Raw genomic sequence first — 11,465 nt, 5'->3', positions numbered from 1 at the left:
GGGCAGGCTGGGCCTCCCCGGTCAGGCTGGGGTCCCAGGGCAGGCTGGGCCTCCCCACTCAGGCTGGGCCTCCTCCCTCAGGCTGGGGTCCTGGGCAGGTTTATTTTTAGAATGGAGAGCTCTTGGGTGGAGCATCTGGAGCGCCCTCCCAGCAACCTTCTGCCCAGCCCCATCTCCTTACCCAGGGCCAAGGTCACCAGCGTCAGGCCTGTACTGTTGGCAGCCCCGGCCCGGCTGGTGGCCATGAGGTGGACGTGGTACAAGCTGGCAGGCTCCAGGTCATGGAGGATGACGTCCGAGACGGAGGTGTTGAGGACCGCGGCTGGGGGCCGGAGCACAGTCAGCCTGGGCCTGGTAGCTCAGCGCTCAGGCTCCCTCTGTGGTTTTGCGCAATGCCCCTCCCCCAGGCCTCCCAGGATGGATACTCACAGAAGGACCGGTTCTGAGCATTGGTCCAGAAGATGGTGTAGTGGGTGAGTGGGCTCTTCCCCAGCTCAGGGGCCTCGGGCACCCACTCCAGCTGGGCCCAGGTCTTGGCAATGTGCTTCAGATGCAGCTCCGGCACCCTGGGCGGGTCTGTGGAAAGAAACGTGCAGGGGCTTTCAGGAAGCACACAGGGCTGTGAGTCCCAGTGGCTTCCTTATGGCCCCACCAGACACGGAACCGGGGGCCCAAGGGGACTCCCGCCAGTTTCTACCTGCTCCGTGGTCTCACTTTCCCAGGACCCTTGTCTGGGTCCGTCTCCCACTGTGGCAGAGCGAGGCTTCCACCTGGTTCCAGAGAACTCTAAGCTTTCACTACCCGCTTTCTGTCCAACTGCTTCTCCCGGGGTCAAATGTAAGCGAGGGGTCATTTTAGGATGGGAGAGAGCCCCTCTCCCGAGTTTGAGGTTGAGGGGGTGAGGGAGGAAAGGCTCCCCTGTATTCCCAAGTGCTGGGATGCAGGCAGGCCTTGGGAGAGGAGGAGAGGATTCTGGGAAGGGCCCTGGCCACTGACGAACCCTTCTCCTGGGAGTAGGCATAGATGTTCTGGGAGGGTCCCGTGGCATCCTGGTACAGAGCCTTCACAGTGATCTCGTAGAGCTCAAAGGGCTTGATGTCCTCTGTAAAGAAGAATGGGGTGACCTCAGGGCTGGAGCCAGGGGTGGCCTGGACCCGACCGCGCTGGTCTAATCTCTTCAGTCCCTTCAGATGTCAAGGATGAGGGAGGAGAAGTGGACGCGAGACTTAGAGCCATGGCAGGATCAGGGCTGCCAAATGAGAGGCTTGCATTAGACGGTGGGAAGAACTTCCTGATTCTGGGAAACGTGAAGGATCCACCGAAGGAGATCAAGGAGGTCTCATGCACACAAGCAACCTTGGTTCCTCAAAGTGCTTCATCGTCCAAGCGACGAGACAGTCTGCAGACTGGGACCCAGATCTCTGATGAAGACATTATATCCAAAATGCAGAAGAAAGAAACAAACAACTTGTACCACATAAACAGCAACAAGACAAACAGCCCAATCAAACACGGACCAAGGACTTGCACAGACATTCTGCCCAAGAAGAGAGTCCACGGCTCGAAACTACGGAAAGATGTTCAGTGGCCTGATTAGAGAAATGGAAATCAAAATCGCTCCCACTCACCCCACTAAAGTGGCAGGGATGCCAAAGAAAAAGAAAAACAACAAGGATTGGTAAGGACGTGGAGGAATTGGAAGCGCATCCATCGCTGGTGGGAAGGCAAACTGGTACCTACCCGGTGGAAGAGGTTGGCAATTCCTCAGAAAGCTGGCACACAGAGCTACCCTCTGCCCCAGCGGGCACAGCCCTGAGCACATGCCCGGCACACAGGCATGCGGACAGAGCCCAGTACGCCAACAGTACACCAACATTCACAGTAGCGCTGTTCCTGATCGCCCAAAGGTGGAAACAACCAAAATGTTCGCCCACAGCCGAGAGGTAAACAACATCTGGTGCACGCCGAACAGAATATCACTCCGCCATCAAGAGAAATGAGGTCCTGACGCGTGCCCCTCCATGGATGAAACACGATTACACGGCGTGAACTAGGTCAGTCACTAGAGGACAAGTGTGCTGTGAAATAAGCAGATGAGCAGGCACCAAAGGTTCTGTTTCGTGGTTGCCAGGGAGGGGCAGGAGGGGAGCAAGGAGCACTGTGCTTAGGGAGCATGGTATTTCTGTTCATGGTGGTGGAGTAATTCACAAGAAAAGCTTCGCAAGAACAGTTGTACAACGTGAACATCCATCCACGTCCCCAGGAATGGTTGACTTGGCAAGAGTTGTGTATATCGTTACATACACACACACACACACACACACACACACACACACACACACACACGGATCCAGAAAAACTCGGGAATGCACTTCACTAAAATGGTTCAGCTCACCCCTGGCCTGTCATCAGACAAGCGCTGTCCCCTCCCCCTGTCTCCTTCCCTTTGCCCACCACCTGCCCATGCCCAGACCTGCTTACCTTGTAGCAAGGTCCCTGGGATGCTCCCATTATGTTCCACCCTCCAGTTTCTGTTGCTGGGGTTGGGGCTGGGAGGACCTAGGCCCCACTCAATCACATAGCCCTGGGGCCGGGGTCTGGAGGGCTCCCAGCCCACCCAGATGCTGTGAGGATCTCGGGCCACAGCATGGAGTCTGGCTAGTGGTGGGCCTGGAGACAGAGAAGGAGAGAGTGGAATGAAGAGACAAGAAGTGTGGCTCCCAGAGGCTGAAGCTCAGCATCCGTCCTGGCGTTGCTACTTACACGCTGGAGAACTCTGGGTAAGGAACACCGGGGCCTCACTTTTCTCATCTGTAAAATGGAAGCGATGACACACGTTCCTGATTCACAGGGCTGTGGGGTGGCTTCAATGAGAAGGATGCTTACAACACGCTCAGTACCGGCGAATGGGTGTGCGGTGCCGTTGAGCCAGCCCCAGCTCACAAAGGCGTATAATGAATGAAGCCCTGTCTGGTCCTGCACCATCCTCATAACCATTGTGTTCGAGCTACCATGTCAGTCCATCTTGTGAAGGGTCCTGCACTTTCTGGATGACCTTCTACTTGACCAAGCATGAGCGCCTTTTCCAGGGACCGGTCTCCACTGAGAACATATCCGAAGTACATGAGATGAAGCTTTGTTATCCTCACTTATAAGGAGCATTCTGTCTGTTTCCTCCAAGACAGATTTATTGGTTCCTTTGTCAGTTCACGGCACTTTCAATATTGTTTGTCAACCCTGTAATTCAAATACATCAATTCTTTGTCCAACTCTCGCATGCCTATGAGGGGACTGGAAATACCCTGGCTTGGGCCAGGCTCACCTTAGTCCTCAGGGGATGTCCTTGTTCTTGAACACTTCGCGTAGGTCTCTTGCAGCAGATTTGCCCAATGCGACACAGAGTTGGATGTCTCAACTGCTGCCCCATGAGCATTGACGGTGGAACCAAGTAAAGTGAAACCTTGACATTGCAGTCTCTTCTCCGCCTCTCACCATGTTTTCTGTTGGTCCACGGGAAGGATTTTGGTTTTCTTTACAGTGAATTGTAACCTTCGCAGAAGTGCTTCACGTCTTCTTTGCTTTCCGTGAGCAGGGTTGTGTTAGCTGCGGATCACAAGTTGTTAATGAGCTTCCTCCCATCCGGATGCCGCCTTCTCTTTCACCTAGTCCAGTCTCTCAGGTTATTCGCTCAGCCTCCAGAGCGAATACGCGTGGTGACAGGATACAACCCCGATGCACGCCTCTCCCCGTTTCAAACCACCACTGACCCCTTGTTCTGTTGGCACGACTATTTGGTTCCTGTACAGGTTCCACAGGAGCATAATGAAGGCTCATTCTTGGCAGTGTGAGCCTTCGTTTATTATGATCCGCACTCAGGCAGAGCCCCCCCCCCCCATTGTTGACCCTTGAAGGGTTCTTGAGACCGTGAATCTTGATGGGGACAGACAGCTTCATCTTCCTATCAACAAGTAGAGTAGTACTGGTAACGGTACTTGTCAAACCCAACTAAACCCATGCTGTTGCGTTGACCCAAAGCCTTGGCAACGGCACGTGTTTCAGAGCATCACTGCTCCCAAGGGCTTCTGGGTTTGGCTGTAGAGTCTGAGGAGCTAGGCTGCTAGGTCTTTCTTCTGCAGAGTTACTAGGTTAATGTTGGGCTAGAAGTTGAGTGCCCCCCGAGCCACCGAGGGACCTGTTGTCATCGCGACAGCTACCTGTTCTTGTTGTGAGATGCCACGGAGGTGGCCCTGACTGAGAGCACCCGTGTGTGGTGTTGTCGTGTCGGAAGCCACAGTGGAGCCATTTCGTGGAGGCCCTTCCTTTCTTGGCTGACCGTGTCCACTTTATCAAGGGTGGCACCTCCCTCCAGGGATTCGTTTCTCCGGATAACAAGTCTAAAGGCTCCCCGCCCTCCTTTCTAAGAGGCATTGCCATGGCAGGAGCTTCTTCCAAGACAGATGGCTTTGATTTCCTGGCAGCCCACAGGATCCCCACCGGGCTTCGCCAACCCCACAATTGTAATGCTTCAATGCCGCGCCAGTCTTCTATCCTTCCTTGATCTTGGCAGGTGCCAGCCGCAATCCTGGAGAGGTTCAGTCATCAAGTCTTGCAACAGTCCCCCGAGGGAGGGACTATTATTCCCGTTTGATCCATTGGGAAACTGAGAGGCACAGAGAGGCTAAGCAACTTGTCTGTGGTCACCCAGCTGGGAAGTAGGAGTAGTTGATAGCACGGCGCTGGTTATGATTGTTATTGCCCTTGGTAGCCTCGGCCAGAGTTCAGGAGATCCTGGGGGGTGATAATGATTAATCCCCATGAGAACGAGCAATGAGCTCAGGAACCATGTTCCAGCTGGACACGTTTAGAGCTTTCTTCCTCGGCTTCCTTAGCAGAGTGGACTCGGGGTGTGTGTGTGTGTGTGTGTGTGTGTGTGTGTGTGTGTAGAAACCACCAGCTTTACCTGGCTCTCGCTGATAATAAGAAGGGCTGACACATACCGGGCAGCTCCTTTGTGCCAGGCATGCATCCGAACTCATTTAAATCTCCCTAATAACTCCTTGAGGTTGGACACCATGATCGCGCCCATTTTCCAGATGAGTAAACAGAGGCCCAGGCCACACTGTGAACAGTGGACAGAGCTGGATGGGAACCCTCAGCATGCTCATGCCGAACCAGAACTATGGTGTTCTCATAACTGCCAGCCCCTGTACCTCTGCTCTCCATGAAGACCACCGGCGTGGGCTGAGAAGTCCCTCCTGTGTTGTAGGCCACAAGAGCCACCTCCCGGGCTTCCGGAGGCAGGCGGAAGGTGCAGTTCAACGCCGCGGTGTTGCAGAGGAGTGGGGCTGCCCCAGCCTGGGCTGAGGGTCTCCCGGAGACCAGGTACCCTTGGATCTGCCCGCTGTCTTCCTCCAGGAGCCTTGGCTGCAGCAGGAATAGGAAGGCAGACATAAGGGGAATGTACAGATTGTTTTGAGTTGGGGTGGGAGGATCACAGGACCTGGGCCCTCTCCCTCCCTCTGTTCCCTGCACCAGGTCCTCAGAGGGAGGCAAGAGCGAGTGGGTGCTCACGCAGATATATACATGATTATTCCTGCACCGACCCTCAGGGGGCTTACTTGGTGCATGCAAAGTGCATTTAAGCCACATGCAAAAGATCCCAGAATGTAGCCCTTGGTCAGGGAGGGTGGAGGGCTCAGGGGTGGAGGGATGGCCCTCCGAAGGGCTCACCTTCCAGAACAGCTGCACCTCCACAGTCCTGGGGTCTAGCTGCCTCTGCCGCCACCTTGTGTCCAGCCTGACATTGGGGGCTGTGAAGAAGTTGTCCATCAGGGAGGGTCCTGGAGGTTGGGCTGGACCCGGAAGGCCACCCAAGCCCTGCACCACCCACTTACCCCGCTCCGTGGCGTTCCGCTCCAGGCTGGGGCTCCAGTCACTCCAGTGTCCGGGGAGGGGCCAGCGGACACAGCGCATCTGCAGGATATAGGCTGTGGCCGGCAAGAGCCCACAGAGCTCGTGGTGGAGGCTCTTGGAGGGCAAGGGGGTCACCTGGCAGGAGGCATGGCTCTGAGTCTAGCTGCCTGGGTCCTTCCAGGGCCAGCTCAAGCCACAACCCCCCCACCCCCCACCCCAGTTCTTGAGGTGGCATTCCGCCTCACCAGGGCCCAGTTGGCTTCTGCAAGCCGAGGTTGGTAGCGCAGCTCACATTTCTTTCTCATGAACCAGCTTGAGTTATGTGTCTCCCAGGACAGCCACAGGCAGCCTGGCAGGGCCGGGGCGCCCCCAGGGCTGGGCTCCAGTGCCCTCAGTATGGGGGGCTGCAGTTTCACTGCAAGGAGGATGCTTGTCAGACCACTTCTGGTTCTGACACCCTCCCTAGAGGGCTCCCACCCTCTAGGGCTCCTGAGCCCGCCTCCTCTCTCTGTCTATGGCTCCATTTTCCTCCCTGGCCTCCATCCAGGCAGGATCTCTCTGGGCACGTTCCTGCATCTCTGTCCAGCCACGTCTCCATGCTTTGGGTCTGCGCCTGTGTATGTGTGACTCTGTGTCTCACCAGGTTCTTGTTCCCTGCTTGCCCCAGGGCCTTTGCACTGATCGTTCCCCCAGTCTGGGACCCTTTCTCTCCATCGCCTTCACGCATCTGCGCAAACGTCAATCCTCAGCACGTCCTTGCTACGGAAATAGTAACTGTTCCCATCCTGCTCTCCCTGCGCCCCCTCCTCATCGCACTTACCCCCCTATTGATTTATAGATTTTACCCAGTGAGATGTCAAGTGCAGAGGGCAGGACCATGAATGCTTTATTCACTGCTGTCTCCACAACACCTATAACCAGGCCTGTACAAGGTGGGCACACGAAGAAATGAATTCTTTGCTGAAAGAATGAATGGATGTGGCTCCTTGCCTCTGGGTCCCTTTCATGCCTCTGCATTTGTCTCTGTTTCTCTGTCTCCAGTTACGTTCCACTAGCTCTTCCCCTTGTTTCTGGCTCAATTCCTAGCTCTTCCCACGTCTCTCTGCCCATCACCGGACCCTGCTGCTCTCTCGGTGCCTCTCTGGCTCTGCTTGCCTCTCCCCACCCCCATCCCCAGAGTCACCCACCGAGGTCCATGGGATCAAAGCACAGCTGTGGGGACAGGCTGGTTCCCAGCGTGTTCTCTGCCTGCAACCAGACGCCTATTGTCTGGTACAGGGTCAGGTGCTTGCGTGGGATGGAGCAGTGATTCTGCCTGGCCTCGGCCACACAGTCCGGAATGGGCTTCTCTTGGGTCTGGCATTTGCCCCGGCTCCTGCCAACAGGATCAGGCTTGGGTGCCGAGCAGAGATTCCAAGCAGAGTCCTCCTGCCCATGTCCCACCCTGGACCCAGAGGAAGGGAGCCGAGGCAGGAAGCCCCACTCACTTGAAGCTCTTTAAGGTGAAGTTGGTGGGCAGGTGGGGGTCTGGTCCTGGCTCCCACTGGCAGATGAGACTGCTGGCTGTGAGGTTCATGTGGCAGGACAGGTTGTATGGTGTTGGGGGAGGATCTGTGTGGGGTGGGGAGAGGGTGAGGGCGTGGGGTGGAACCAGCCAGAAAGCTCTGGTCTGGCTTCATGTTCTTGTCCTGCGTCCATCCCCCTGGGGTTACCTTGTCTATCCCCTGTCTCCATACAAAATGAACCTGAAGGGCAACCTGGGGGAAGGCAAGTTACAGGCGTGAACAGCGACAAGCATCATAGGACCTGCGAACTGGCAGGCCCCACCTCCAATCTCCCCAACTCTAGACCTGTAGTTGGAAGATGGGTGGCCAGCCCCCACCACTAATCATGGGTTCGATAGGCACAATTGTATGGTTGAGATATATAAATATTATATTAAAGTCATCGAGAGCATGAGAGATAGAAGAGAGAGTCAAGTAATGGAGCAATGCTCACCTCAGCCCTGCTTGGTGGTCCATATGGAGAGAGGGGGAGGGGAAGGAGGACAAGCGGAAAGGGACCAGGGGAACTCACAGAGGCCAAGGGAGGAGCCGAGAGAGAGGGAGAGACTCTCTATTGCTAATCCAGGCCTATATACCTTTGGGGGTGTGCAAGCGCACTAATTACAGGTAAAGACATATGTCACAGGAAGGGGTTACACTATAGGTTACACAGTAATGAGGGGGTGGTCTAGGGACATACACGCAATAGGAAGAGGAGGGATTGAGGGTATACATGTGACAAGATGGGTGGATCCTAGATTTAGGATGGCAGCTTAACTTTGACCTGTTCTCTGGGTCTCCATAGGAACCATTATTAGTAGGGTGTAAACCCCACCTACAGGAACCAAATCGGCCTGTCCATTGTCCTTAACAGCAGGGATCTGAGCCTACAGTGGTCTGGTGACTGACTGTCCTGGGGAGGATGTCTGTAAGCATCTGACCTTTCCCCACATAGACCCCTCTGTCAATGACATTATAACGCTCGGGCTTTCCTCCTGGTTCTGTCATTCATGCGCTGTGAGACCTCGGAGTCAATGGACTGGGACCCTCAGCTGTGAAATGGGAGGAGTAGCAGTAATACGCGTCGTCCCAGGGTTATGGTGAGGGCGACTTGATTCATTGCACACAAAGTCCTTGGGACAGTGCCTGGCACAAAGTAAGAGCGAGTAAGTGTTAGCTGCGAGTATTCTTGATTGGTCATCAAGAACCTTGCTGTAATTTTTTCTCCCTTAGGCCTCACCTCTGCACAAACCCTACTCTATCCTGCTCAGAAGGCTGGGACCAGGGTGGGAGAGAGGCGGAGAGCAAGCCCACCCGTAGAGAAACTTGTCTGGGACACACAGTCCGATGGCCAAGGAGGTGGGTTTGATCTGCAGCCGGAGAGAGTCACGGCACTGGCTTTAGAGCCACATGGCCCGCTGGAAATCTTGGCAAGTCAGGAACCCTCCCCGAGCCTCAGTTTTCTCATCTGCAAAGTGGGGCTACTCACAGTGCCCACTGCTCGGGAAGAGGAGCCCCGGCGGCACAGTGGCCAGCCGTGTGGAACCACCAGCCGCTACTTGAGGGAAAGGTGGGCTTTCTACTCCTGTACAAAGTTAAAGGTCTCGAAAGTCCTCAGGGGTCAGCTCTACCCTGCCACTAGGGTTGCGGTGAGTTGGAATGTGGTGAGAGGGCAAGGGGTTTGGTTGTTTTGGCATCGGTAGGGAGGACCGCCTGGTAGAATGCCCATCCAGTGCTTGCTGAGCAAGTGGGGGCCAGTTTGTAGGAAGACGCTGGGGCAGAGTGGGTAGATGGTTAGAGGGACTTACAGCCTGCCTGCAGCTCAGCTTGGTCCAGGATTTGTAGGTAGCTGCTGCCCCACTGCAGGTAGCAGGAGAGACGCGCCCGCGTGTGGTTGAGGTGGGGCAGGGTAATGTTGGACTGCAGGGTCCCATCTGGTAGGCGTCGTTGTGTCCCACCAGGTTGATGCTCTGATTCCAGCTTCCACAGAATCTCTGGCTCTGGCTTCAGGTGGCTGCAGTTCCAGCTAATGATGCAGGAGGCTGTGATGGGGTTGCCCAGGCGCACAACTGGGTCTGAGAGGCTGATGTGCCCGCATTCCTCGAGGCCTGGGGTGGAAGAGAGTGGGTCAGGGATGATGCCTCAGCTTGATAGAACTGGACTCTCAAGCTGGGCGCTCTTGGACTCTTGGCCCTCGCTTGCTAAGCATTGGGGCTGGAGTGGAAGGGTGTGCGTGGGGGCTGGGCGAGGCTGTCAGGGCTGAGCGACAGGGCTGTGCTAATACATACTTAACACCAGCTCTTCAGGGGAAAACAGACCCTCGTTTGTAGCGTGTGCCACTGACCCTAGTGTAAATACCCTCCCCATAGCTGATTTCGAGCTACCAACCCGAAGTCCCTGAGTGTGGGAAAGGATGTGCACAATTGGCCTTTGCAAGCCTGCTCTGGCACATCCCCAAACAGACCAGCTTCTTCCCCAAGGATGGGGACAGCAGTCATCAGAATGATAAGCATCCTATCCCCACAGCAAGCTTTAACGATTCAAATCTGATGGCGGCACCAGATCTGGACCACTTCAAGGGCATGGGGTTGCTGAAAGGCGTGTGGGGGCGGGGGACACATGGGAATGGGTGAGGACATTGATGTTGGAGCTAAGGTCCTATCACTGACTGATGTGATCATGGCATTGTTGTGGAGACGTTCCATGCCTCCGTTTCCTCGTCTGTAAAATGAAGACTAAAGACAGTCCCTGATTTAGACTTGCTGGGAGGATCCCATGCGGGACCCATGGACCAGACTCTTAGAACAGTGCCTGGCCTGGAAGTAAGCCTTCACTGCCAGACCCAAATCCTCGTGGCTCAGTCCTTGTGGCTCGGCCCTGCCCTGCTCTCCCAGTTCCAGCTCAGACCATCTTCTCTGGATCTGGCTGCATGGGCCCTCTTGCTGTTCCTCCCCAGCGTGGGATCTCTGCGGCCGCCGTTCCTGCTTGAGTTACCCTCTCTTTCTCCCCCTTTCCAACGTCTTTCCACCCCTCTTTCCAACATCTTTCTCCTGGTTAACATAACGTGTCCCCGGCGGCCAGACTCACTCACTACCAATGAGTTGATGCCGACTCATAACGACACTGTTGGGTAGAACTGTCCCCCGGGGCTTCCGAGACTATAACTCTTTTGGGGAGCAGAAAACTCTGTCTTTCTCCCAAGGAGTGGCTGGCGGATTCTTTCTTTTTAATTTTTTATTAAAAGACCATTTTATTGGGGGCTCTTGTTACAATCCATCCATCAATCATATCAGGCATATTTGTACATCTATTACCATCATTCTTTTCCAGACATTTACTTTCTATTGAGCCCTTGGTATCAGCTCCTCTTTTTCCCCTCCCTCATGTCCTCTTCATAAATGATAAATGATTATTATTTTCATATCTCACACTGACTGCTGCCTCCCTTCTCCCATGGCTTCTGTTGTTTGTCCCCCCGGGGGGAGGGCGGGGGAGGGTGGCGGCTGGTGGTTTCAAACTGCCGACCTTGCAGTTAGCAGCCCAACACATAACCCCTGTGGCACCAGGCCCCTCCAGGACCAGACGAGGCCCTTACTAAGCGGACCAGGCTCAGAGCCCTGTTTTCCCCCAAAACTCTTCTTATCCTCTGTAAGTAGAGAGTCCTGGGAGTGTTCACCTGTCTGTTTCCCCAGCTAGCTCACACAGGGGGCTTCAAAAAATTCATGGAGAGATGAAGCGACTGGAATTTCCCCATGGATTTTGTGAAGCCCACTCGCACGTTTGGCGAGGCCTGGGACCTTGTCTGTTTGGCGCCTCGCTGTCCATGCAGCCTCAGTGGCTGGAGCAGACAGGCCCTTGGTGAATGCGTATTAAGTCCCGTGCCCCGGGAGGTAAATCAAAGTGGCCAAGATCAGAGAGCAAACAATCGCCCTTCTGCGTGGGGCTCCCACTGCTTCGTGGACCGAGAACTTCTGGCTGAGAGGAAGCTGGCAAAGCTGTTTACTTCAG

At 55.1% G+C, this 11,465-nt stretch overlaps 1 protein-coding gene across 1 annotated transcript in view; it reads right to left on the bottom strand.

The window, feature by feature from the left end:
* Positions 1 to 11,465, bottom strand: part of CSF3R (colony stimulating factor 3 receptor) — a 17,103-nt gene that overhangs the window by 1,870 nt on the left and 3,768 nt on the right. The window contains exons 4-14 of the mRNA XM_045298907.1: positions 9,266 to 9,565; positions 7,401 to 7,524; positions 7,101 to 7,288; positions 6,159 to 6,328; positions 5,895 to 6,048; positions 5,731 to 5,810; positions 5,211 to 5,424; positions 2,482 to 2,670; positions 1,001 to 1,102; positions 430 to 576; positions 198 to 322 (exon numbers count right to left, since the gene is read on the bottom strand). Of these exons, the coding sequence (XP_045154842.1) occupies positions 198 to 322; positions 430 to 576; positions 1,001 to 1,102; positions 2,482 to 2,670; positions 5,211 to 5,424; positions 5,731 to 5,810; positions 5,895 to 6,048; positions 6,159 to 6,328; positions 7,101 to 7,288; positions 7,401 to 7,524; positions 9,266 to 9,565 (1,793 nt within the window). The remainder of the gene's footprint in view (positions 1 to 197; positions 323 to 429; positions 577 to 1,000; positions 1,103 to 2,481; positions 2,671 to 5,210; positions 5,425 to 5,730; positions 5,811 to 5,894; positions 6,049 to 6,158; positions 6,329 to 7,100; positions 7,289 to 7,400; positions 7,525 to 9,265; positions 9,566 to 11,465) is intronic.

Source organism: Echinops telfairi, unplaced genomic scaffold (genome assembly GCF_000313985.2).
Source record: "Echinops telfairi isolate 266 unplaced genomic scaffold, ASM31398v2 ScPeMD7_7457;HRSCAF=8495, whole genome shotgun sequence".
Taxonomy (NCBI): domain Eukaryota; kingdom Metazoa; phylum Chordata; class Mammalia; order Afrosoricida; family Tenrecidae; genus Echinops; species Echinops telfairi.
Note: the sequence above shows the minus strand (reverse complement) of the source record. Positions and strands in the feature narration are given on the sequence as shown.